Here is a 25,972-nt window from a genome sequence, read left to right on the forward strand (position 1 = left end):
CAGGGTTCTCGCTAGTCCCTGCGGTTGGTGGCTGTTCGCTGTATGCCCGGGGCGGGGGGAGCCACCTGAAAACGGAGAAGCGGGAACTCCGTGACGGGAGTCCCAGCACGGGAAAGACACGGACCTGCCGGAGCGGGTCCACAGAAACGATCCGAGGGATGGAGCACCTCTGCTGTGAGGACAGGCTGAGAGCGTTGGGGTTGTTCAGCCTGGGGAAGAGGAGGCTCCGGGGAGGCCTTAGGGCAGCCTTCCAGTACTTAACAGAAGGGCTGTAAGAAAGATGGGGACAGTCCTTTTAGCAGGGCCTGTTGTGACAGGATAGGTGGTGATGGTTTTAAATTAAAAGAGGGGAGATTGAGACTAGATGTAAGGACCAGACTAGATGCTGAGTGTGGTGAAACACTGGCCCAGGTTGCCCAGAGAAGTGGTAGATGCCCCATCCCTGGAAACATTCCAGGTCAGCTTGGACAGGCTCTGAGCAACCTGCGCTAGTTGAAGCTGTCCCTGCTCACTGCAGGGGGTTGGACTAGATGACCTTGGAAGGCCCCTTCCAGTCCAAAGCATCCTGTGATTCTATGATTTTATAAGAAAGGATCCATCCTACCTGGGTTATAGTGAGCAAAGAAAGGCTGAGTAGAAAGTTAAGCAACCCCAACCAAGTTCTGTGATTCCTCCCCTCGCCCCCGTTTATCTATAAAGTGGTTTAGAAGAGAGGACAGTATTCAGACCAAAGTGGCAAATCTTGGTGATAATATTTAGTGAGTTGCTAGTCTGGAGCTCATTTTTGGCTACAGTCTAGAGGAGATGGGTGTGTACTGCAGAAAGTGGTGGTGAAGCCTGGAATAACGGCATGGGGCAACATGTAATGCGAAGTGCACCATCTACCTTGCATATATACAGGGACTAAGGGGAGGACTTGTGCAGTGACTGCTGTGTCTTTGTTTGGGAATGACTGGAGAAGTGACAGAATGTTACAGTCAGGCCACTGGTGAGAGCCCATTGCGGTGAAGAGGCAAGTAAAGACACAGACCTTTTTAAGCAGGTGCTTCCCGCTGACACAAGGAAACCTTAATTCCACTGCAGGGAGCCAGGGCGAGCCCTGGGAGGTAGTCTGGAAGGCCTGGTCACTTCCACTCGAGAAGAGGTGGATTGGGTGTAGCAGGGCTGTGAGGGAGGGCTGCTAAGAGGATCCGCAGAACAGTAAGGGCGTCCAGCAGGCTGAGTATCAGAAGAAGGTTTGAAAGCTTTGAGGTGCTGGAAGAGCATTCAAAGTGAGAGCACTGAGGAAAATCATAACAAGGTGAAGGCAGAACCATGGTTTATAGTTTATGAAAGGATTTTTTTTACATACTTGCCTGGCACAGCCAGGTTTCTTTGGAATACCGGATTTAGCCGGCGCTTATCTGCTGTTCACAGTAATTGTTCCTTTTTCAGAGATAAATCCAGACCCTGCAAGAATCCCATCTTGTGGGGATCTACGTCTGTGTCTTTAGGAAAACAGTACAAATGTGTGGAAAATTATATACATCCGAAGTATTTTTGTGAAATGGGACAAAGTGTTAAGAGGAAATACTTGAGGCCAGATCTCTCGGAGCTGCAGGGCTGCGATTCAGCAATTCCCCCACCCCCGGTTACTTAGGAGATACTCACTTGTGTAGAAGGTGTGGTTGAGTCTGTTTGCCTGCAGTTAGCTGGAAGCTTTCTGTCTCAGCACAGAAACAGCTTTTTCATAAATGGAAAGAAGAACAGTAAATGAAAATAAAGGATATTAGTGGAGTAACTTCTCTCTTTACAGATTATGATGATACTCATTGTTAAAGAATGTTTCAATCCGAAAGAAAATTAGAAAGCCCATCTGGAATTCGCTGTGATCAAGTACAGGGACTAACATGTCGTTCAGTCAAATGAGACCTCAGACATCACAGGTGAGAGTTTTTGTACTTGTCCATAAATATTTTTTAGATTTCACAAATAATTTAAAAACCCCTATTAAAATAAGGGACACTGCACCATATCTAGGAGACCCGAGAGGAAAAATCCCACGTTCTTAGCTGAGTATATATAGGAAGCACTCTTCTCTAGTTTATATGTAGTAACTCAGCAATTGCAGAAATGTTTAATACAGCTTATTTGCATGGGCTTCTAGTTATAGGGAAGGATATTGTCCTTCTTAATAACTTCTGATTCTCACTAGAATTTTCAGTAGTAATTTTCAGTTACAAGACAGTAACAGTTCCACAACTACTACGGATCTGAACACAATCTAAGTGAACCTTGCTTCAAGCAGGCTTACTTATTCTTTTTGCAGAGATTACCAGGAGCATTTCTGTGCTTCCAGAGTAGCGAGTATTATTAACAACTGCCAGAAATGCTTTGAATTTTTTTTCTTGCTGGAGAGTTCGAGTTGTGGTGCTTTTTGGATCAAGCTTCAGTTACAAGACAGTAACAGTTCCACAACTACTATGGATCTGAACACAATCTAAGTGAACCTTGCTTCAAGCAGGCTTACTTATTCCTTTTGCAGAGATTACCAGGAGCATTTCTGTGCTTCCAGAGTAGAGAGTATTATTAACAACTGCCAGAAATGCTTTGAATTTTTTTCTTGCTGGCTAGTTCGAGTTGTGGTGCTTTTTGGATCAAGCTTTCAGGGCTGTGCCTTGTTTATGAGATGAACAAAGGCAGGATTTCAGCTGAAGTATTTCTTGTAACCATGACACGCTCTGGAGTATCAACTCTTTTTGGTAAGCTCTGTCCATCACTGTCACAGTGACATACAGCAGTAGCACGGTCTCTCCAAGCATATAGGGAGAGAGTTATAATACGTCTGCAGTTATGATCATCTGTTCTTTATTTAGTTGGTGGAGCTCCATGTTTTTTATGTCCCAGTAGAAGTGTGGAACTTCAAGCTGAATACAGTTCCCGTAGCTCTTACTAGCAAATTCATCTCAGCTGGATTTATAAGGTGAGTATAGCCTTAGGCTTCATGTACATGGTAGGTTCTTTACATTGTCCTTCAGTCATTTAGTACAAGTACATCTGTCAAAAGAGACTTGTTCTTTAATAATTCTGGAGGGTAAGCGGTGCCCGTGACTAGTGTTATGTTTATTTGGACTGTATCGGGCTCAGCTTTATTGCAGCCAGTGGTGTAGGTCATTGAAATTCACTTCCTGAGCAGTGCTAGTATTTCTGCAGAATAATTTATGTTGTAAAATCACAGTCTTATATTCTTTCTGTCTCCTTGAGCCTAATTATCAAAATCTTGAAATTTTTTCGGCATTTTTTCCTTCAAGACAGAATGGCTGGTTGAAGACGAGATAGCCTGTCAGTTCCCAGGAGCAGGGATACGATGGCACACTGAGTTGCAGTTCTAATCTTTCATAACTTTGGAAGTTTTATACTCCTAAACACTCACAAAATCTGTGTGTATCTAGTGTGGTAAGAAGTTGTGGGGAAATGAAATAATGTAAAGATGTGAATTGAAATGGAGCTTTTGCATGCAGCTTGTCTGCTCCTGTGCAAAACCTGTCAATTTAGCTTAAGTTGCAGGGAATATGGGTTTTAACTAATTCGAATTTAGGTTTGTGTTGTCTGCTTAAGACAATATACCATGTAGCTGAAAAGATTGACAGCAGCCTGATATGAGCCTATGGGCAGGATGTATTCATTCTCGCAGCTTATTTTGTTGAAAGGCTGCTCAAAACCAGAGGAAGTAAGTGCATGTATCCTTTTGTCTGCTGTTCTAGTCTCCAGCAGAGGTGCAAAATGCACGCTGGAGTGGTAACTGCAAATCCTTTAATGTGACCGGGCATCTGTCACTGCCCTCTTTCTCTAGTGTAAATTTATTTCACTAAGGTTCAGTTCTGAGGCAACAACTTAAATTAGGAATCTGATTTATTTCAGTGGGTTTTTATCTGTCTGGGTATTTGTTACTTGCTAATGAGTCTTAAATAATTGCTAATTAATTATTCTATGGGTACTGTGCAATTATTGTATGGGTACTAGTGCATTAGCAGTAACTGGCACCTGGCCAGTGTATCACTGTCTTTAAAAAGAAAACCAAAACATTAAAAAACTTCTGTGGTTATAATCTGGGAGCGGGAACAGCAGCCTTGCTGGTACTACTGCTGTTTGGACCTTGTTGATAGCACTGTCCAGTCAGCTTGACAGTCCTAGTTCTGAGTCAGCTCAGCAAAGGATTGATCCCTAGGTCTAAGTAGAGGCCACTGCCATTAATCATGAAATTAGAGGGAAAAATTAAGTAATTGTCTATGGCCCTGAGTTCTTGTTCCCATGAACTTGATTTCTCAGCCTCTGTGATCTTTTGTTTATTCCTTATTCCTCACCACAGAAGCCATACTTCTGTTATTTCTAGATGAGATGGCTGCAATGAACTCTAGTTTGCATCACTTTTAAAGGAACACCCTGAAGCAAATCACTCAGATGTGACTAGTCTTCTGCTAGGCAGTGGCAGCAAGTAAGAAATACATCATTATATGTTCCTAGCTGCTGTGCTGGCAAATGATTTTCAGATAGATTGCTGCTCTATATATCAGGTTCTGTACACCTAGATCATTTTCTCCCGTGATACATTGTAGTTACTTGGGGTTTTCCCCTGCTGTTCATAAATGCCTTAGATTAGATTTCCTTGCTGGTTTGGACGGGCATTATCAGCGGAGGATGTACAGTGTTAGAATCACCTCTGAAAGAGCTTGCATTTATTTGGTTTCAGGAGACCATTCAAGGGACGTATCTTCTCTGAGATGTCAGCTTGAAGAAATTATAGTGAATGAGATATACGAATTATAGATCATCTCTGTTCTTACCTAAGACCTTGGAAGGATGTGTACTGGATTATGTGTCCATCTTTCACATATTTTTAAATACATTTAAAATAAATTACATTAGGGCTAATATCTGCAGCAAGTATGGGCAAAAATGTCTGGGGAAGAAATAAAGAGGAGCTAAATGTACAGGGACCAAGCAGTGGGCCCTGGAAGTGTCCACTCTGCAGACTTTAGTCTCCTCTGCTGCATGCCTGTGCTCCAAGGCAGATTTATGTTCTTGAGGAGGGTCCCCTAAGTCCAGGATGTTTGAAATAACACAAGGGAAGCATTGTAGCCCACTGAAGTTCTGTGTTTATGAGAAACTGAGGATGTTTTTACATACCTAGGAGGTGAAATGAAAGCAGATAGGGCTGTTTGAAAGAGCAAACAAACCCCGACGGGTTAATGTTGAAGACCTGTCCAAGTTGAAGGGCTGGCACATTCTTGTCTGTGCTGAGTGGCAGGGGCTATCCCCCATGCTATGTCTGTGTGCTTGAAGAGTGATAGCTGCCTGGGCCAAAACCATGCTGGGTGGTATACTAACACCTAATCAGCATGGGTGGTAAGACTCAGGCCTGAATTTGCTCCCTGGTTTATTTATATAGCAGCACATTGGAACTGGTTGTGTTGTGCTCCAGAGCTTTCATATTCCTCTTGCACATTTGGTTTTATTCCGTGGAGATGCTTTTTGTTCTATAGTAATTTTTATATGGAGCTCATTTGTTTAATATTTGCATGGTTTCCAGCAGTGCATTTAATGATGCAGTTTATATTTGCGTCAACTCTCCTATCCTCAGACTATGGTGGAAACGTTCACACCGCAGTGTTTTATTTTGATTTAAAAGACATTTGTATGTACACATGGCACACACCCAATTGTAAATTTGTGGGGAAGAAGACAAAATCAAAGGAATGTGTCTGCTACTTAAAGTGAACAGTGATGAAGTCTCCTCTAGCCCTGAGTGCTTGAAGGGGTATGTTCTACAGTCCTGGACTGGCCCCATGAAACTTTGTCACCTACATGGAAATGCATGACTGTATTTTCCGATGTTTTTGTTATTCATCTGCAGATAAGCCAGAGCATTCTGAAGGCACTGTTGTCAAATTTCAGCTGCTTCCATATTCTATTTTCCCCTTGTATGGGATTCCTAAAGTACAAATATTGCTAGTTAATGTTATGACAGACCTTGTAATACAGTCTACCATAATGTGATAAACATTCTACTACACCAAGATCCTCCATCTTACATGTGATTAGGTTCAGTTCTAGGACATAGTTCCTAGTTTCAGTCATTCTGTCCATGCAAGTCAGCAAGAATATAGCATAAACTTCCCCCTCTAACTAACTAGCCATCATTTGACGTTACAGATGTATTAATGAATAACAACATTCTAGGGTGTCTCCTCACATCACGTTAAGAGTGCTACGGGAGAAGCTTGGAGAATACCTGGGAGGAGTTACAGTTGCAGATAAATACAAATTTTTAAAATGCATTGGGAAAAAACTAGCAGTGGTGAGTTAATTTGTTTCTTTCTTTAGTGCTCTTCTGTTCTATAATGTTATAATTTCATTCGTACAGATTAGATGATATCACATGAAAATAGCACTGTTAGCATTTGTTTTTAAACGTGCTTTGTTGCAGAACACTGGGTGGCAGTGTGGGCGGTCGGAAGATTACGTGCTTATGTGCTTACGTTACAGGAATGCAGTAACCACCCACGATGGGCGAGGCTTAGTGGGACACTATATAACTCTGTTCATTACATAATAAAGTGCCATTTTGCATCATCTACATTAGATTGAGTGTATAAGTGACCCCCAACGGAAGGGAGTTGGGTGCCAAATATCACAACAAGTTGCCACAGTGCTGGAGCATAAGCTCTGGTCAGAGCACATCTACTTCCCCAAATACTAGGACACAGCTGGACAGGTATATTAGAACCATCATTTAAAGCATCAGATCTAAGTAGTTGCCATCCAGTGAAAAGATACTAGTTTTGATAAGTGAGTAGATTAAATATGACAAATTTATTTGCATTAAAAAAAATCATTATTACCAGAACATGGGTGGGAATATGGCAGTTGAAGAATTTGCAATGAAAGCTGAGTAAGTCAGAGTTTCTCTAATGGTTCCTGCTGTGACCTGCCCAAAAGCCTTTAGAAGATCAGTCTCTGAATGAAAACTCTGGATGTACGTTTGTTCCACTAATTAGTCCAGTAATACAGCCTGAGGTGTATGTAATAAAAAACCTACATCTCTGAATCATAACAGTTCCTCACCTTGATTCTCTAATGTATCCTAGAACATAGAGCTAAAAATGAAATAAACTTGAAAATCAGTCCAGAGTTTTTTGTTGTAATACACAAAGATTTAAGCCATGTACGTGATTATAGAATACTTCTTTTCACCTCTCATTTCACCTGTTTCTTATGAATTTGGAAATTAATTACAAGCTGGAAATGTGGTGCAATTATTTTATTTGTAGTTGAGTTATCACTAAAATTATTCACACAGATGACTAGAATAAATACTAAGTAATATCCAAAAGCTAGGTGGAAAAATGAAGAAAAACTTAAAGACTGTGGCCCAATCTAAACCTGAATATGTGCATATGTCTTCAAAGAATTCAGATCTTTTTAACTGGATGATAATGAGTAAGATGGTATATTTTCTTCCCCACTGATAGTTCAGAGAGAAATGGAGAAAATTTCCAGCTTCTTTTAGAATGTTAGAAAAGTAAGAAAATACTTGAAGAGAGAATTAAATATATTGGTAGATACAAGTGAAGATTTGTAGTGACACAGATATAATTTTAATGTGGGGTAGTTTTAATGCTGTTTGATGTTTAACTTTACAACAGAGTGTAAAGCAATAAACCAGCTAACAGGTTTATTTGTTGTTTAGGGTCATGGTAACCTCACTGAATTACATCTCCATGATCAAATATTTGTTGAGTGGTTGTTTTTTTTCCCCCACAGCAGTAGCAATGTAAGCAGTCCTAAGAGCTGTACACTACTTGCAAGTAAGGGTCTTTAAAAGAAAAATAAAATAAACCAAAATTGTGTTCACTTGCTCTTCCTTTTCTTGCATATAGCCTGTGTGTCTAACAGTGAATCAGTGACATTGCCTGCCCGTTACTGAGAATAGAATTTGTTCAATTAGTTCAATTAGTTCAACTTCATTATTGAAATGTAAGCTCCAATTTCTTTCTTTTTTTTTTTTCCCCAGTTGGAGCACATCTTTCAAATATACATTTATTGTCTTAGATTTGTTTATTGAAATCTGAACATGTGTATCACACAAAGAATATCAAGACAATAAATACATGAAGGCATAGCAAATTAATAGGTTTTTTAATATGTATAGATACACATTAAATATTTTGCAGTATTGTATCAGGTGAATAGGGAAAATTATGTGAGACTCAGCATTTCTGTTCAGATTCAACTTGAAGCAACTTTTGTTAAAGAAAGTAAGTAGAAGACTTTTTCTTCTGCTGTGCCTGTTGGATCAGGTCCTTTGAACCATAAGAGAAAGTGCAAAGGATTAAAAAAATTATTCAGTAAATCCATGTACTCTTTTGAAAAATAGGCAAAATGTTCTTTCTTCCCCATGAGACCATTTCAGAAGGTGATGCTGGTTATGAAAAAATGTAGTATGTAAAGATGATGATAGAATATAGAAATTACGTGATGTGCAACATTATTGATAAAATAGGATTTTATGGTTTACACTTCCATTCTTTGTCTTGCAAGGTGAAAGCAAAGCAAGAAACTGAACTGGAAGTGAAGTCATTTGCTCCTCCTTATGTATGTATTGAATGGCTTTTAAGGTATCATTTTCAGAAACTTTTTACAAAAAATGTACTTTTTACAAAAGTACATTTTCAGAAAATGTACATTTCCTCTTTTTTCCTGTCTGATGAATATACTGCATGTTTTAGGCACTTTATCCTGAATTATATTTATTACCTGGAGTGGAACACTTTGAAGATGTTTATCCATTATCACCATCAACTCAACAAAGTCATTATTTTAATGCAGAAGCTAATAGGTTTCATCGTGAATCAAGATTATCCAATCTTCCCCAACAAAAAATGGAAAAAAGCAAACAATTTTTAGAAGGCGCACAAAGCAGTAATCAGTTAGAAAATCAGGAAATGCACAGGCCTGTGGAATGGGGTGAGAAAGAACCTGGTCCGGTTTTACACACCAAACATAAGCAAGATCATGACAACAGGATTCAAGAAAAACAGATACGGTTTAGAGGAAAAGGTAAGTTCAACCGATGTAGTGAAGGAGGATGATGGGGGAGAAGAATAAATATTATGGTTAACATTTACAATTTCTGTTCTCTAATATCAATTATTATGCAGATCAAAATGGATCCAATGGATCTCTCTTCACACCAAGTCATTCAAATCCTGAAGACTGGGAATCTGGAATGAGTGATACAGTATTACAGACCTCTCAGCAAGATCATCTCGGCCAAGACCAAAAAGAGCGTAACACTCCTAAGTGGAACAACAAAGCTGAAGGACCTTCTCTTACTCTTGATGTAAACCACAGTGATGAACAAGGCCAGAGTAACCAGACAGTGCCAAATCACATTAAATATCAAAAGGGTATAACAGTTCATTATCATCTTTTTGCTAAAGCATACATTTTAGAAAGTTGGCAGAGTAAAGCTAAGTTTTAAGAAAGCGTGAGTTGGAATATTGCTATCAGAACAGTATCCTAATTTCTTAAGTAACCATAAAATCTTTCAAAGAGCTGTAGTTTTACTTTGGGTAAGTCCTTCTTTATCCCTGTGCACTGACTGTGGAAACACTTTACTGTAGTCGATGCATTTGTCTAACCTTATTTATATTAAAAATATTTCTAAGCAGCTACTGTAAAGACTTGGAGGATAATGGGATAATGATCCCATAATACAACAGCGGTTTTAAATGAAAAAAAGATTTGCTATCTGTGTATCAGGGAAAGCATTTTTTCACTTCAACTTTCATTGTCATCTTATCCATGGCTACTTTACTGCTGAAGAGGAAGTGTCCCTTCCCCTCCCTCCCACATAATGTTGATTTGTATCCTATTCAACAGTGGCATTTCTAAAGCTGAGAGGTGAGAGAACTCTTGGAGCAGACTAGAGTGAAGATAGTACAAAAGAATGGCGAGTTTTAAAGCGCGAATTTACTACATAACAGTTCTGTGCCCAGTTAGAACAATTTTCTGGATATCCAGCACTTTGAGTAAGAAAACAAAAATTTGGATATTGTCTTCTTTGAGGTGTGTCTGGAGAGTGTATTAGAAAAGGCTTTCAAGGATGACTTTTCAGTAACTTCAGTTTCCAATCATAACCTGCCAAATATAGCTTTGTCCCTCCATCATCATCAAGTTAACTAATATTTAGTGTGAGGCAGCTTAATATACAAATATATATATGTACTTTATTTTTAATGATGAAGGATGTAGGATTTTGTAGTAGTAAAGATAAAGTCTGTCAGCAATTTTCTTTTGAAATATTTATTTTAAGGAAGATTTACTCATTAACATTTAAATGCGAAACATTTTGCTCTCCCTTTATTTGCTGGTTTCAGTTTATAGGGGATCTTCAGTCTCTGAAAGGCAGTAAGTGTTAGACACAGAATTAGGGAAGGTGAAATAATTAAGTGGTTTCCTTATCTGTGGTAATGTTTGTTGTACTAGTTACTAGAATTATTAGATACAAATTCTCAAAGCAAAAATACCTTTTTTTCTTTATTTCTTCTGTTATTCACACATTTCCAAACCCCAGAGATAACATTATTTATTGGATTGATTCACTGAATTTCTAATACAGGTTGAAAAGTCCAGGCACTGACAGTCAAAACAGCTTGAATTTTGTGAGTGTAATCTATATATTTTGATCATCACTATCCTGTCGCAGAACTAACAAACATGGAAAACAGTGACCACCAAAAAGATACCAAATTAAGAAGAGACAGAGAACAGGATGATGGAATTCTTAAAATGATGGAAGCCCAAACCGGCGAATATGTACGCAAAAACCAAAGGTTAGTAAATAATGATTCTGCTAAAATAATGGATAATATTAATTTATAGCTAGACACTTACTTTACAGAATTCTCATGAATGAAGGAAAACCCATTTCATTACATGAATTTTCACTTGCTGCTTTATCTTTAGCTTGCAGCAATACAGAAGTAGCAAGTCTATAGCTGATCCTTGTGAAAAACTGGATTATCAGGTGTGTTTTTCAAGGTAACATATTCTTAGTAATCTTGAGCAATCAAGATAGTCCTCCACCTAGAAATACTCTAATTTTATGACAGGTGTCCCATGAGAAATATGAAATACTCAAATGTGGATTTGAGAGTAACTGAGAAGAGTAATTCATGCACTGCTATTTAGCAGATTTGCTAATGAAAAGTCAACTATATTTCTAAACAATGAAATCCTCAGAAATTACACCTCTGGTTATAATTTAACAGGAACCTCATATACAGTAACTATCTCTGTCTTATTAATGTTGGCTGGGGTTTTTTTACTGTTTCTTGACAAGAATATTTTATTGTTTTTATTGATGGCATTTTTATAATTTCGTATTTCCTATGGGATAAATATGTCTTCTCTCAAACTGAGCAGAACTTATTAAAAAAATGTAAAAATCTTTATAACTTTATATGATACAGCAGAATAAGAGCATATTTAGGAAGACTCAGCACTCACATACAATCATGCAGCATAATAGCCATCACTATCAGCTGCTGCCTGTGAGCTCTTGTGCAGAAGTGATTGTAGTGGCGTCTTATGAAAATAATTACATTGAAAATCTGCTATTATAAATTTTACTTTGGAAACTGGCAGCCCGGACTTTGTGAGCAAGGAGCCAGATGGCAGGTGTTAAGGCCCATTACTCCTAGTCTTGCTTTGGAGTGTCAGCAAGGTTGCGGGGTTGTGGATGTGGACAAGAACAGTTAGCAATAGTCTGAGGTTTTGTCTGTATGGTCTCTGTGGTGTAAGTGTTCAGTGTCCTGATTTTCTTTGCAGGGTCCAGCTGCTTGTAATTTAGTAATAATCTGTACTGATAACAGAATAAAAAGTTTATCTATGCAGAATTCAAATTCCGCCCTCCCATTCACTCAGGCCACTTCCAGGGCATATGTCTAGTGTAACTCTTCGGGATTGTGAGTTATGTACTTACGGTTCTGTCTTTTGACTCTGTAGGCAGATGAAAACAAGCAAAATAATCTTACTTGTCTGAAAGAATATATTTCACCTCCTAGTCCACCTTTTCTGTCGCTTTCTGTAAGTCCATCTCAAGTTCCTGGAATTCAGGGAGCAAGTGAGTATATGATTCCCAGAAAGTGAACGCTTAATCAAGACTGAATAGTTAATGAAAATGGAAATCCTAGTTTATGAAATAATTTGTACATATATTCATTCACAACGTTGTTAAAATTTTAATTTGTGGTTGGAAAATTCGAGGCATTTATAATTGCATGGACAGTTCATAGAGCATGGCAGCTTTCCAGTGCTAGAAAATCCAGCTTGTGGACGTGGGGATGTAAGGAGAGAAGGAGGGAAACCGGGTGACATACTGCTGGCTCAAGTGAGACTATAGCAAAGAAAACCACTGACTAGTGGTACTGCTGAGGATCTTCCACTGTGGTGGAGGAGGACGATAATGTGAGAATGGAAGTGACTGACCTCTTGGTGCGGAGTAGTGCAAGTCTGAGATTCTGTCATGCCTATGACTAGCTGGAGTTTAAGGCAAGCCTTTGCTACAGGTCATATCGCTAAGTATTTTGAGCAGGAAATAGACTTGGAGGGTTTTTTGGCTTCGTGTGGCAAGAGTTTTCAATGCACGCAGTGTATACATATCTTGAATATATAGTTTTAGTGATGCATTGCCTAGGCATAGAAAAGGGTGTTTGCTTGTTTGTGTGTGTGAGTGAATGCCTGGATGCATGCTGGATTTCTCATTTTTATAATGAAGTGTTAGAGGAAATTTACTGAAATAAAAGAATTTCTGCTGTCTCTTCTGACAGAGCTTTTTGGCATGATTTATGATGGGTGCATTAGAGAAATCTTGACTGATCTTTCCTACTTACAGTATCCAGAAACTTGCTAAATCTAATTATAATATCTTTAGAAAACAAGATGGTAGAACAGTTGCAACAAATGAAGAAAGACAGAAGGCACATGGAAAAAATTAGAGAAGAACTGATCAAAAAAGCTAAAGGGCTACTGGAACAAAATAAGCTCAGGCGATACCACGGTACACGTTTAATTTATTTTGGAATTTGGAATGACTGAGCAATGACACTGAAACCGATGTAAAAATATCTGTGTCTTTGTCGGTGAGCTTAATCACAGAGAGAGCATTTTGCTAAACAACAGCTCCAATAAACTTTATTTGTATAACAGCATGCAGAAAAGATTCGAGGTTGCAATGTTTCTTTCCACTTTTTTTTTGAGGCAGTCTTATAAATCTAAAAATATCCTGGCTTTTATAAACCATGCAAGTTGTGTCCCTTGTATGTGCAATCCCCAGAGAGCTGCTACAGGCCCAGGACAGCTGACATATTCTAAACCTGCCTTTAGCTGGGGCTTACAGAGCGTTTTACTGAGTTGACAGGGCTTCTGGTTAAATTGCCAGCATAATACTTTTTGTTCCTATCTAATAGTATTCAGCTTATGGTGTGGGAGTTACAAGCCTGTTGTGACAAGCTTGACAAACCTTGTTTTTTAACAAGGTAAAATTTCATTGAGATCCCACCCACATTTTCTTTGTAAAATTATTTTCACGTCTGTACTTAAAGTAAGTCACATTCCAGTTGTACGGTGATGAGGTTTAATCACTTTGATGTTTTAAGAGCATTCTCATTATACTGAAACACAGCTAAATCACTGGGAGTCTCAGCTATGATTTGTAGCTTTGTTGAAAGAAGAAGAAGAAAAGTGAATTCTTCCAGGTATTCTCTAAGGGCACAGCTACACTGCATGCTGCAGCATGGTGAAGTTGTATTTTGAAAAAAATCAAACTGGGTACTTGAAGCAGTGAATCTGTAGTAGCACGGGGCTGCAAGGCCAGCTAATTTACCCTGCCGAGATAAGCCCTAAATGGCCTCTGCATTGTCTTAAATTATGTTACCCAGTTAGGTAAAGCAAAGGTTCTTTCACAAGGACTCAAACAGCTCCTGCAGGTTCTTTAAAAAGTGTCCCTACCTCTCAATTGTTTTTATCAGACCTGTAGAGTGCCATAAGTAAGTGCATTTGCAAACATGTTTCTTCACAAGGTTTGAAGGGAAGAGCATACCCTTAGGAACATCGATCCAGTCTGTGTCCGATATCCTCCCAAGGTTGCCATGTTGACAGTCACTCTCAGTGACATACCATAGAGTCCTTCAACAGCTGGGTTCTTTTGGGTACGTTCCTGAGAAGCAGTTGTCCTGATTTCCTAAAATACCCCTCGAAAGAAGGAATCAGTTAAGGCACTTTGCAGATCCGTATACCTATGTGGCCCTAAGACTGCCACGCCAGATACAGGGGCATTTGTGTGCCAGCTGTTGATAGCACATGAACAGAATAGGAGGCATTGCCATTACGTGTAAAGGTAAATAACTGTTCCACATAATCTTGCGCCTTGGTATAAAACTAAGCTGCTTGTTTGGAATCTCTGACACTGGAGAGTCAAATTTTGCATAAATCTACAGTGCTATGTATTGTGCTACAGTAAAGCTGTGGCTGGCATACCAGTCTTCACAGGTCTGGAACACTTACTGTGCAGCTGAAACCCACAGAAGAGCCAGGCTTGGTAAATTTTGGATTTGGACCTTGTCTTATATCTTGGTGGACAGACAGAGCCTTTTGTTGCAGGTGATTGTGAGAAAATTCAATTGCAGTTATAGCGAACGTAACTTTAATGAGGATTTTTCACCATTGCATTTTGTGAAGAAACCTACTGACACGTTTTGATGTGTGCATTGGCCAGCTGCATCTTGTGAGATCAGCTGCTCATTGCTGTCTTCAACAGACCGTATGATAATGGGAACAAGAGCAAACAGTATTACTGTTTTCCTGTGTAGTTCGTGAGGAATGGAAAAAGAAGTACTTTGAAATGAAGAAAGCTACAGTTTCACTGGAGGATGCTTTAAACAAACTGCGACAAGATTTAGAGCTTTACCACCAGAAATTACTCTTGCAACTGGAAGCCAGAGACAGCCGAAAACGACCAAATATGACAAATTCCAAGGTATTTGCTTATATTATTTAATTTCTCTTTTTTCACAGCCTGTTTTTTTTTAATATAATAAAAACTAAAGTAACAAGTTCATCACCAACCAATGACTTGTAAACCAGCTTTAATAGCCAAATATCCCTCAGTAATCTGAGGTATGGAATTCCTTCAGCCAGGTCTTCTCAAAAAGACTGAAGACGTGCTTGAGTCTGAGCATTTGATTCTTTCAGCTTTGTTTGTACAATGCCTTCTTGTTACAAATTCTCCTTTTGCTCGGTACAATTAATGAATTGTTCAGTACTATGTTGTTCTCATCATGCCGAATTTCATGTACAGAGATAATGAAGCCTGCTTTGGAGGGCAAGAAAAGTATCTTGAGGCTTTTGGAGCAGTTGCACCCAAACTATTGTGCAACTCTGAGTCTTGTGCTATGTTGTGGTGTCAAATCACAGCAAGTTCAGAGAGGAATTAAAAAAAGAAAAGATGAAAGAAAAGGGGGTAACACCCTTCCCAGTAGCTGTATCTGCTAATTTTCTAAATGAATTAATGGAAGCAAGTCTGTGGGCAAATCCAAAGCTAGAGTAGGGAAAATAAATGACTCTTTCTTGTATCTGAAGGGTGAGAGAGTGTATGTACAATCTCAGATTGTGTATTATATACAAATGTGTGTGTTATTTGAGCTATCAATATAAATATCTACAATATAAAAGTATTGTTAGGGTTGATACTACATTATATTAACTTCTAGTTATGTTCAGATATGTTATTGCTCCTTTTGGGGGGTATATTAGGGCTTTTTTTTGGGTTGCTCTGGCTAGGCTCAAAGAGGCCTTATGTGAAGGATATGCACAACTTAAAAGCATATGGCAGTTACTTATTGGCTAGCAAAGCCACGGAAGATAGCCAGGATTTAATGAGCTATTAGGCTAAGCAGAGGTGTGCTCTCCACCCCTCGTGAGGTACGTGCTGGCCAGGCAGACATCGGTCAGGCAGGAAGAGTCGGGCTCTGGGGAGCAGATCCCACTGTTGCTCAGTTCCCCTCTTCCACCAGCTTTCTCCTCACTGGTGACTCAATCCAACACCACAGTGATTCCTCAGCAGTCCCCAACCAGTCTGACAGCCCTGTCTTGTGTTTTTCTCCTGCATAACTGTATACCTTTCATGCTTTCTCAGTGGTCTGAGCCAGGGTTACACGACTGTGCATTGCTACAGCTGGGACCTGGGCCCTTGTACATAGTCAACTACACCCTTGGGTGGGGAGAAGCTTACCGCAGGAGCTCTGAGATGAGAGGCTACAGATACCACTTAATGAGTCCTTGTATAGGCAACTTTATTGCATCATTTGCTTCAGCTGGCACTTTAATAGCATTTTTAAAGGCTTGTAACATCAAGAGATTACCATATACGCACCCATCCCTTAGGGTTACTGACTTCAAGGGACCGCAGCATACTTAGACAACCTATCTCTTTATCTTATTTTTATTTATCTTTTTATCTTATCTTAGACGACTATCTTTTGAAAACATAGATCTTAGTTTTACAGGTTAACTCCTCAAAGACAGGCCCACCCACAGCTACTGCTGGAACGATATGCCGTGTGACCAGGAGTTCAGCAGCACTCAACATGCCACGAGTGTAGCAATATATTTCATCAATAAATGTACTGAGTGATGCTAAGCCTGTGAGAGAAAAAAATAAAATTTGAAGTATGCCTTTTTATTGTAGATGGTGAGTAGCCATAAAAGATAATTGCAAAACACTGTGCTGTTACTCAGATCTGATCTGGATCTTAATTTCCCAAAGCAACAGGGAGTGGGAGAACCTCTGCACCCGGCTGAAGGGCTGGCAGCAGCGGGTCGCTGCCTGCTCTTGGAGAGCAGATGCTTACAGACCAAAGACAGTGCAGCACGCATTAACAGCTGGAAGAAGGCAGGGGAATTGCAGTTTAGAGTATTGTTTCTGAGTGCTGAAAGAACACCTGGTGAATGAAGAGATGCACTGAATGCAGCACTTACGGTTTTGTTGGTGCTGTTGTTGTTTCATATAGAATTACACAATCATCCGGATTACTACAGTGCAGCATGAACTCGAACAACTGAGGAGGAAGCTGGATGACACAAAAATGAAACTTGTAATAGAAATTAAGGTATTCCGCCTTTTAAGTAAAGCAGTCAAAATATAAAAATACTTAAAAATATATAAAAATATTTAAAAACCTTACATCATCCCAAACAATAGATGATATAAATATTTTTTAAACAGTTCTTGGTTTATGGCGTTGTCATTGTAACTTTCTCACTTGAGCCAAATTACTCCGGAACACCAGGTTATAAGGTATGGTATTCAAGCAACTTGGATTTTCAAGGTACTAGGTAAGCTAAGCTTCACAATCTCTTTCATAAAACTCCCATTTCTCAAAATCTCAGTAATCTCCCATTACTCAAAAGGTAATTGAAGGAACATAAGGAACATAGTTTGTGAGGCACTGATCAGTAGTAGACCATTGCTAAGGCAAAAAAAACTGGTATAAAGGGGGGAAAAAAAAAAAAAAAAGGGAGAGAGACTGGCTCTCCAGGAAGATGGCAGTCCTCTTCATCTGCTTCATTCCATACCGGAGCCGCCTATGGCGCCCTTTGGCAGGAAGGTGATGGTACAGGCCTTCACACAGGATAGCTTTTCAGCTCTGAACGCTGGAGTCCTCTGCATCACAGAGCGTGCCTGTAACCCAGTTTACTGGGTAATCTAATCTGGGGCGGTGTACTCATTTTGCCTTCTCCATTGTGTAACAAGGAGTGGAAAGAACAATGAATTTCACAGTTGTCTCTAAAAACACAAAGGCCAGTACAGAATAAAGTAGTGCTAGAACTAGGCTATCTAATTAGACATGTAAAATTTTAAAGATGAAAGACATATCCTGTATTCAGCCATGCTGTATAAAAGTCAGTCTTAGTTATATAAACCCATATGCGTGTCAACTCCAAAACCTTTCTTAAATTGCCCTTCTTTAAATTACTGGTTATTCTGCAGATGAGAAAGCAGGCAGCAACTGATTTACGAGCACTGAGAGCAGAACTGGCACAGAAGAAGATTAATTCAGCTTTAATTCTCCAGTCCCGAAAATGAAGATGACAGGACTTTTAACATCCGTGAAGTCTACAGAAGCTCTCTAATGTATATAGCAGCTCAGAATTGCGGAGCAATTTGTTCACAATTTCTTGAAGTTACCTTTAAAAAAACCAATCAAAATATAAATAAAGATAAATGTTGTGGAATTTGTATACTAGACTAGTGAGGTACTGGCAGCTCACTTCTTTTGAAATCTCACTATAAGATTAGCTGGCTACTTAAAACACACAGTTTAACCTAGTAACGTGTCTAAACCGAAGTTATTACTTTAAAAGTGCAAATTAGTGAATTGTGTAACATCACTTGTTATACTGATGTTCTTTCATTAACAAATTACCTTCTAAGCAAATAAACCTGTAATCTATAACCTGTTATTTTCAGGCACGTACATTAAATTTTTGGAAAATTATTAAAATACGTTTTCTTCTTGCTGTAGAACTAAAGCAAGAGTAATCTTCTATTTATTCACTGAAGTACATTTTTGTCATTATGAATATGCCTATCTGTAAATTACCAATGTATTATTACCATATTATTATGAAGTATGAATAAAAAGCAGAGATAATCTCACCTTATTTCCTATCTATCTATCTAGCCAGTTTTGTTCCCTCTTACTAGGAAAGCCATGTGGATATTAGCCTTTTTCTGTAGATAGTGGAAGAAGCAAGCTGTGTCCTGGACAAGTTGCAGTGATGACCCTGGTCCAACCTACAGTACTGCATACTCTGTTTTTCTTTAAGGTCAAGCTCATGCACGTGCTTAGATAACAATTCTCTAAAAGAGTACTCAGAAACCTCCTCTTGCCAGTAACTCTTTTCTAGCTCTGCTGTTTGCCTCTCTACCAAATGTTATTACGCTAAGCAGAACAGTAACATACTAGGAATTAACGTCAGCTAAAAAGCTGACAAAACTGTATTTATTACCGGAAGGAGAACACTCATGGGAAATCAGTAATACAATAAGAAAATTATGCAACTCTCAAAAGGACTAACTTCCAAATGTCTTGAGTCGAACCATCCATTATTTATTTTCTTTTCTTAAAGATGATGATAGGATCTAACAAAGATTTTAGTGCTAAAGTATTACATTAATTATTAAAACTACCACCACTTTTGCTGAATTCAGGCTTGAATCCTGTATCTTGTATTTCAGAAATGTGTTTTATTTAAGACACAAGAGCAGGCAACTAGCTTCTGGAAAATCTGAACCTAAATTAAAAAAAAAAAAAAAATCAACTCATGATTCTTGGCTGCTACAGGAAAGAAAGTTTTATAATAAAGTGTAGTCTTTGGTTAGGATTTTGTAGGTCAGATCATCTGCTCCAGAAGAGCTCTCAATTTCACAAATATCTGTATCACAGTAGTTTAGCATATGACTATAAATAGTAATACAAATTCTGAAGTATCTATGTGTGAAATAAATTTATCAGTCCTTCTAAGACACACAGAGTTCTAGCGGAGAGCCCTCTGATTTTCCAAGGGAATGTTATTGTTTATGTGAGAACAGCAGGCTTCACTCGCTGCCTTCCATCACCTGCAGTATCAAGCAGTCAGACACTTCTACCAAGTCTTCCAGTCTTCTCCTCAGTAGTCATCATGGTAGTGCTGTTATTCTGTGGCCTTTTCCAGTAACTAACTATTTACAAGGGGGAAAAAAAAACCCAACCAACCAACAACAAAAAAAAAAAACCCCTCCTCCACTGACTACACATATCTAATTAAATAACTAGTTTTATTAATGAAGTCACTTTAGCAAGGCACAGCTGCACTTTAATTTGGTTGTGAAACAGTTCTGAGAACAGAGAAGCCGTGTGGGATGTAAGCTGTAGAACAAGTAAAGCATAAACAGACAACTCTGTTTACCAAACTTAGTGAAGACAGCATTTTATTTAATAATAATCAATTAAAAAATCCTGTAAACACCAGTCAATCTTTCCATCACTACAGATATTTAAAAAAAATACACATCTCCTCTGAGCAAATTATTTTATGCAAACTTTGAACTAGAAAAAAATTGAACCTCATCTCAGCGGCAACACCACATGAAAACAAACAACAGGTTGATGAATGAATCTTAAAGTGTGTGGAAAAATACACACGCAGTTCATTGAATAAGAGTCTGAGTTCTAGTTTTTCAGGAAGGAAGAAGTTTGAAATGGAAGAAAACATCATTCAAGTCCTCTCCATATCAATGTTCCCTCTTTGAGATAAGGTCCAAGATTTTTTGGCTTTGAAAACAAAGGAATTTCCATGATACATAAACACAGTGCAACAGGAATTTGTTGAGTATTACTTTCTAACAACAAATCTGATAAAAATCTTAATGACAACTACTTCATGTTACGTAATTTATTCAGTCTATGAAATATTTTAATCTCTAGAAGAGGAACCAAGTACGAGCACAAGTTTCACCATGTTGCATGTAAGCAACAGTCTGTCTCTCCAGTATTCTGTTTTTAAATCAATTTGCGAGTGACTTAGCTAAAATACAGGTTGGGGTGGGAAGTCAGGAAGCATTATGAGATTGCCCCTGTAAATCCACCACTTGGTCTTACTTGTTACCAAACACACACTGGGTTCAACCTTTAACCAACTGATGGCAGTTGCAAAAAAATTAAAAAGGTGAGCAGTATTTTAAAAAAAATGCTGCTCAAGCAAAATCGGAACTTTTTGAAGAAGGAAAATACAGCTTTGCATGCAAAATAACATGATGCATTTGCTAGTTCTCAGAGTTTTTGTAATAATCATGGTATATTTATATAAAGTTTATCTGTGATAGTATTGCCATAATAAAAAAATCACCAATTTTCATCAGGAGATAGTTCACATAGTTCTTATGGCGTCAGGGCTTGCCACATTGCTTCAGTTTGTTGTTCTGCTGCACCTTCCCTGGAGTAGTCAAGACTGTTTCCGTTCCACATGCCAATGCCCCTTAAACCTCGATTCTTCACATATGCTGCTTTTAGAGAGATGCTGCGAGGGTCATCATACCACACTTGGTGGAAGTGACCAAGAGAATCCTACAGAGACATTTAAACACCAGTGTCAGTATCTTCCTATCTATATAAACATGATGCATTAAAGTGCATTGAGTTGTGATTACATTTTCTGTTGAATGCAGGGAAAAGTACAATTAAAACCTGAGATATACATAATTATTTACATAATAGATTTACTTAATAATACTTTCTTGATTTACAAATTATTTTTCACACAGGACAATTAAAACTTCTGTGTCAAATACCTGGCTATTTTTCTACTTGTAGAATCTATGTTACAGAACAGTGACACATTTTAACTGAAGTTAGATGAAAAAACTTAACTAATTTGTATTTAATAATTATTTTAAAAAAATTAAAATCTCAGACACACTATTTAACCTAACAAACAAACAAACAGGTGAATTTAGTATAGAGATTAAGTGGGTTTTTCAGCAATAAAGAGTTTTAGAGGAGGTTATAAAGTTTTGTCAAAGCTATGTGGCTTTGACCTTGTAATTGCTTACAGCTTTTAATCATCTACATGTGAAACTTAAAATTATGTCTAAAGAAAACAAGATGAAATGCATACAGTGTATTGTCCATGTCAGCACAGTATTTCATGGACTCTTTGACTACGTCTGTGTAGAAACCAAATGCAGAAGAGAACATGCATGCAAGCCACTGGGTTAGAAAAACTCAAGAGCATCTCAGAATCTGTTTTAGTTTAAAGAAGATGTCATCAACACATAAAAGTAACTGTACAGTGAAGGATGGAGCTATAGGATTTCTCTGTGTCAAAACATCCTTTTTGACGTGATCAGTATCTCAAACAATAAAGACCTTTATTACTCCTTTAGTCTCCGGTCACTGCACCCTTCTTTCAGACTAGAAATTCAAGATATGGAAATCCAGCCATCCTTTACTACAGGGGAAAAAAAAAAAGGGAAGTAGAAAAGAAAAAGGGAAGAATCTAACCCTGAAAACCTTATAATCAAAAAATTACGGTTCATCAATATTTACCTCACGATATGGTGTCTTGTAAAGAGACACTTACTTTGTATTCATAAAAGGGAGACTTCTGTACCTCATCCCACAGCATGCCTGAAAGGGAGCTGTTCACCTGCTTCATGACTGCTCCGTAGGGCACCTGGCGCCCTGCAGCATCACTGCAAGGAGCCCCACGGAAAGGTACCTTGGAAAGGGAACAAACGTGATCCTGAAAAAAAGAGCAGAAGGTGTGAGTTTAATATTACACAGATTTACTGATCTCCAGAACAGCAGTACAGCCAAGAACAAAGTCACAAAAGTCACTGGGGTCTCAGAAATCACAAATCTTCAGGTACCTGTGGCAGACATACTATTTGCAGACAGAAGTAAATTAAAACAGTTAAATTCTGTTTAATCTATAGCAACACAGGATCGGATGGACATCAATCAACTTACACAGTTGTCTTGCCTTTTTCACTTCTAATTCACACTGACACTTTCCATAAGTATAATGTTGTTTGAGACTCCAGGATTTACCCATGAACTGCTACACTTTAGCGGTCATAGGTTTGCTATGGTTTGCTGCCCCTAGTCGTTAAGCAGCGAGCTTAGTGATTGTGTTGAGAAGGCAGATACAGGTGTTGCAGTGCCTCTGGACATCATCTCTTTTTGTACAGGTAACATCTACAGCTCCGTAGTGAAACATGGAGCTTGGGTATCACGAGGCTGAGGTCGCCTAGGCAGGTGTAAAATGCCTCGTTTGGTAACACACTGCTCATCAGTTATCATGCAGCAAAAGTCTCTGTCTTGAGTCCCAGCTTTATGCTCTTACCCATCACACCACAGGATTTCCTAATCGAAAAATAGGATCACCAAAACCCAGCTGTTGCCTTCCAAGGAAAAAATTAACAGTATGATTGCAAATGAATAATCTTCATCTTACCTTCGATAAGTTTTGGCACACATAGTCATAGCCATACCAGGGCACACCCATCACGAGCTTCTTAGGATCAATGCCCATAGTAATGTACTCTTCATACCCTAGTTTTGAAGGAAATAAAAATTACAGTGCATTTTTGCATTTTCCCCCAATTTCTTTATTCTTGCAACTAGTCTAGAGCCAGAACCAATATGGGACTTGCAGGATCCCCAGACAGAGGCTAAGGTGCAAGCTCCTCTTTACCTCCCACTCGCATTCTCCTAGTCCGGCTCTATTCAGATCTTAGTGATCCTGGTGATCTAGTTGCTCACACTACAACCAGCTGCCCACAGCAGCAGTTCACAAGGATGAGAGACATGTTTCAGGTTCTTTGCAAGCCCAGGCAGACACCATTGCTTTGGCTGCCGTTTCTCATTCTAAAAGCATTCTTCACAATCGTGAGGGCTAGACAATTACTTCACCAGTAACAACACACAACTGCTAAAGGTGTATCTGTAGTTTCGCAACGATCTGAGATGCTGTTCTCACATTAGGACAACTCCTATTGAGCACACTCGAAAGCCTTAATACAACCAAAACACGTGTCTAAGAAAAGGCAATCTTTTCTATCTATTCATGACAACAAATGGAAACATTCTGTCTCCTGGGGAGGTGTTTTGTCCTCACCAACTAAAGTCTGCAGGTAAGGAGCATTAGCTTTTGCAATACAGTCTGTCCACATCTGGCTCTGTTCGTCATATGACATCACAAATAAGAAATCACAGGCATCTGCAATCCCAGTGTAGTTGTAGCACCTTTTATCTATGCATGCTGGAGACCAAGCCACATCAAATGTTACCTGAAGGAAAAATGCACAGGTCAGTATTGTGTACAGCACTTTGATGCTCTTTTTCTCTTTAAAAAAAGCTGTTACTGTAACTAAAGACAGTATTTCCCAAACGTAGCACTGAATTTAACCACCGTAATACTAATGAACTAAAGAAGTGCTCAGCTGATTAAACAAAGATTAGATAATAAACAGTGAGTGCCCCATTAGTAAATTCAAAGCACCACAGAAATTAAAACACAGCATGAGAACGATAAAAAAATGATAAAAAATACGAAGTATGATGCAAATCCTTGAAACTTCTGGTTTACCAAAACATTGTCACGCTTCTGGACCAGAAGGCTGTATTTGCCCAACTTTCAGAGACTCATTAAGCCATACTAATAACTGCTAGCTCACACAAGGCTATAACACTGGATCTACAAATCGCAGTGCAACCCGACTTCCATTTAAATTCACACAAGTCAAAACCAGTGATTCTTATGCCGCCATATCAAAGCTAACATTCATAATTCAACATTCATGAGAATACCATGCTTCAGATCAGCATAAATGTTTTCATATTCGTATGCTGAACAGCATTCTTAAAACACCTGGCACTTCATGATGTTAAACTTTATGTTTGTATAAAGTACTTTATTATTACCTGTGATCCTGGTATTTCCCTGTGAAAAGCATCTGCAGTTTCTTTAACAAGCGCTGTTAATGCATAATACTCAGGGGAGGTTTCGTTAACTTCTTGCTCTATATCTATGTTAATTCCATCCATATACTGGGTTTTGGCAAGGTCTACCTGCTGGGATATCCACGCTGCTCTTTTAGCAGGATCGACCATTTCCTTAAGAGGTACATCACCTAGACAAGAGGCCTTCAGGAGTTAACATGTATTTGCACCACAGTAAGGAGGAAAAGTTTGTCTTTACTAAGCCAATAAAGGTAACCACAAAATAAAAAATTCCCACACCCATACTGGTAAAATGCAAAGGAGTTAACTTTTAGCCCAAGCATAACTTGGACAATCCACCGGAGAAGATGTTACCAAGGTTCTTTGAGACAGTGGTGTTCCTTTTGGATTTTCTTCTAGCATTTTAATCTCCTTCTACTTAATATTTTACAAGCCACTGAAAACTACCTTTCTTTAAATCAAAGTACTTTCAGTATTTCCACAGAGCCAAAGGGACTGTCTCTTACGGTCATGTTTAGATAAACATACTTTTATGATTAACCTTCGTTGCTTTCCACAGAGGCAAGACTTGATTACATCATGTAAGCTGTAATGGACTTTGTCTTTCTAATCAGTATTTGTACCTGCACAGAGTTCCCAACTATTCCTGTTTTAAAATCAACCACTTCCCAGTACAGAGGGACTGATTTAAGTGAAAAATACTAAAAATTCCTTAAAATCCCTTCCCCTACTGTATCTTTCGGGTACTGTGCATAACATCCAGAATACAGACCCAGATAAGGATCTTCCGCACGTTTTTCCTTCCCTCCCTTCCTCCCTGTTTCTCCATAGCTGCGATGATCCCTGTTAGAGAACTTTTATTTAGATGTCCCTGAAATGGTTTTATTATCAGCGTGGCAGAAGGCACCACCGGTTTTCTTACTTAATACCCTGCGTACCACCATGTGCAAAATGTCGAGGTATTGGAGTACTATCTACATTACTCCCTTATTAATTAATCTTCTTACTGATTTTTGTAGGGTGTGAATGTGAAATATTAAGGTATGACAGCCCTACGTACATTATACTCTTATTCATGTATCACGTAAACATCCACATTTTCGCAGTGTGACCAACCTTTCAGTACTATCCTGGAGCCTTTGGAGTGAGCATAGCACATGAGCTCAGGACTGTACTTTCCGAAAGCTGCCACAGTTGTAATTTTTGACCAGTCATAGGATTTCCAGGCTTCCTTTCCCACATCGAAGACGAAAACCTGGAAAGGGGTAAAAATCACCCTCATTAGCTCCAAACTGCAGGACGCTTATGTTCCACGTGCCTCGTAACAAGGTACGTGACTTGCCTCTCTGGAAACCAGCCCG

At 38.8% G+C, this 25,972-nt stretch overlaps 2 protein-coding genes across 2 annotated transcripts; one reads left to right on the forward strand and one right to left on the reverse strand.

Annotated features, from left to right (window-relative positions):
* The first annotated feature begins 1,889 nt into the window (after positions 1–1,889).
* Positions 1,890–18,190, forward strand: SPATA1 (spermatogenesis associated 1). Its single transcript, XM_010144071.1, has 13 exons — positions 1,890–1,925; positions 2,856–2,962; positions 6,220–6,337; positions 8,581–8,634; positions 8,769–9,099; positions 9,201–9,410; positions 10,751–10,877; positions 11,011–11,071; positions 12,052–12,169; positions 12,980–13,105; positions 14,916–15,082; positions 17,115–17,213; positions 18,095–18,190. Exons 1-13 carry the CDS (start codon positions 1,890–1,892, stop codon positions 18,188–18,190), a joined length of 1,650 nt encoding a protein of 549 aa, XP_010142373.1.
* Positions 18,191–21,026: 2,836 nt separating this feature from the next.
* CTBS (chitobiase, di-N-acetyl-) lies at positions 21,027–25,866 on the reverse strand (the record flags this gene model as incomplete). The annotated part of the gene is made up of 6 exons (XM_010144072.1): positions 21,027–21,212; positions 22,228–22,389; positions 23,104–23,201; positions 23,767–23,938; positions 24,573–24,781; positions 25,728–25,866. Coding segments are annotated over 6 exons (966 nt in total), but the record flags the coding sequence as incomplete, so codon positions are not given.
* Between the last annotated feature and the right edge of the window lie 106 nt (positions 25,867–25,972).

Source organism: Buceros rhinoceros, unplaced genomic scaffold (assembly GCF_000710305.1).
Source record: "Buceros rhinoceros silvestris isolate BGI_N320 unplaced genomic scaffold, ASM71030v1 scaffold13209, whole genome shotgun sequence".
Classification (NCBI taxonomy): Eukaryota; Metazoa; Chordata; class Aves; order Bucerotiformes; family Bucerotidae; genus Buceros; species Buceros rhinoceros.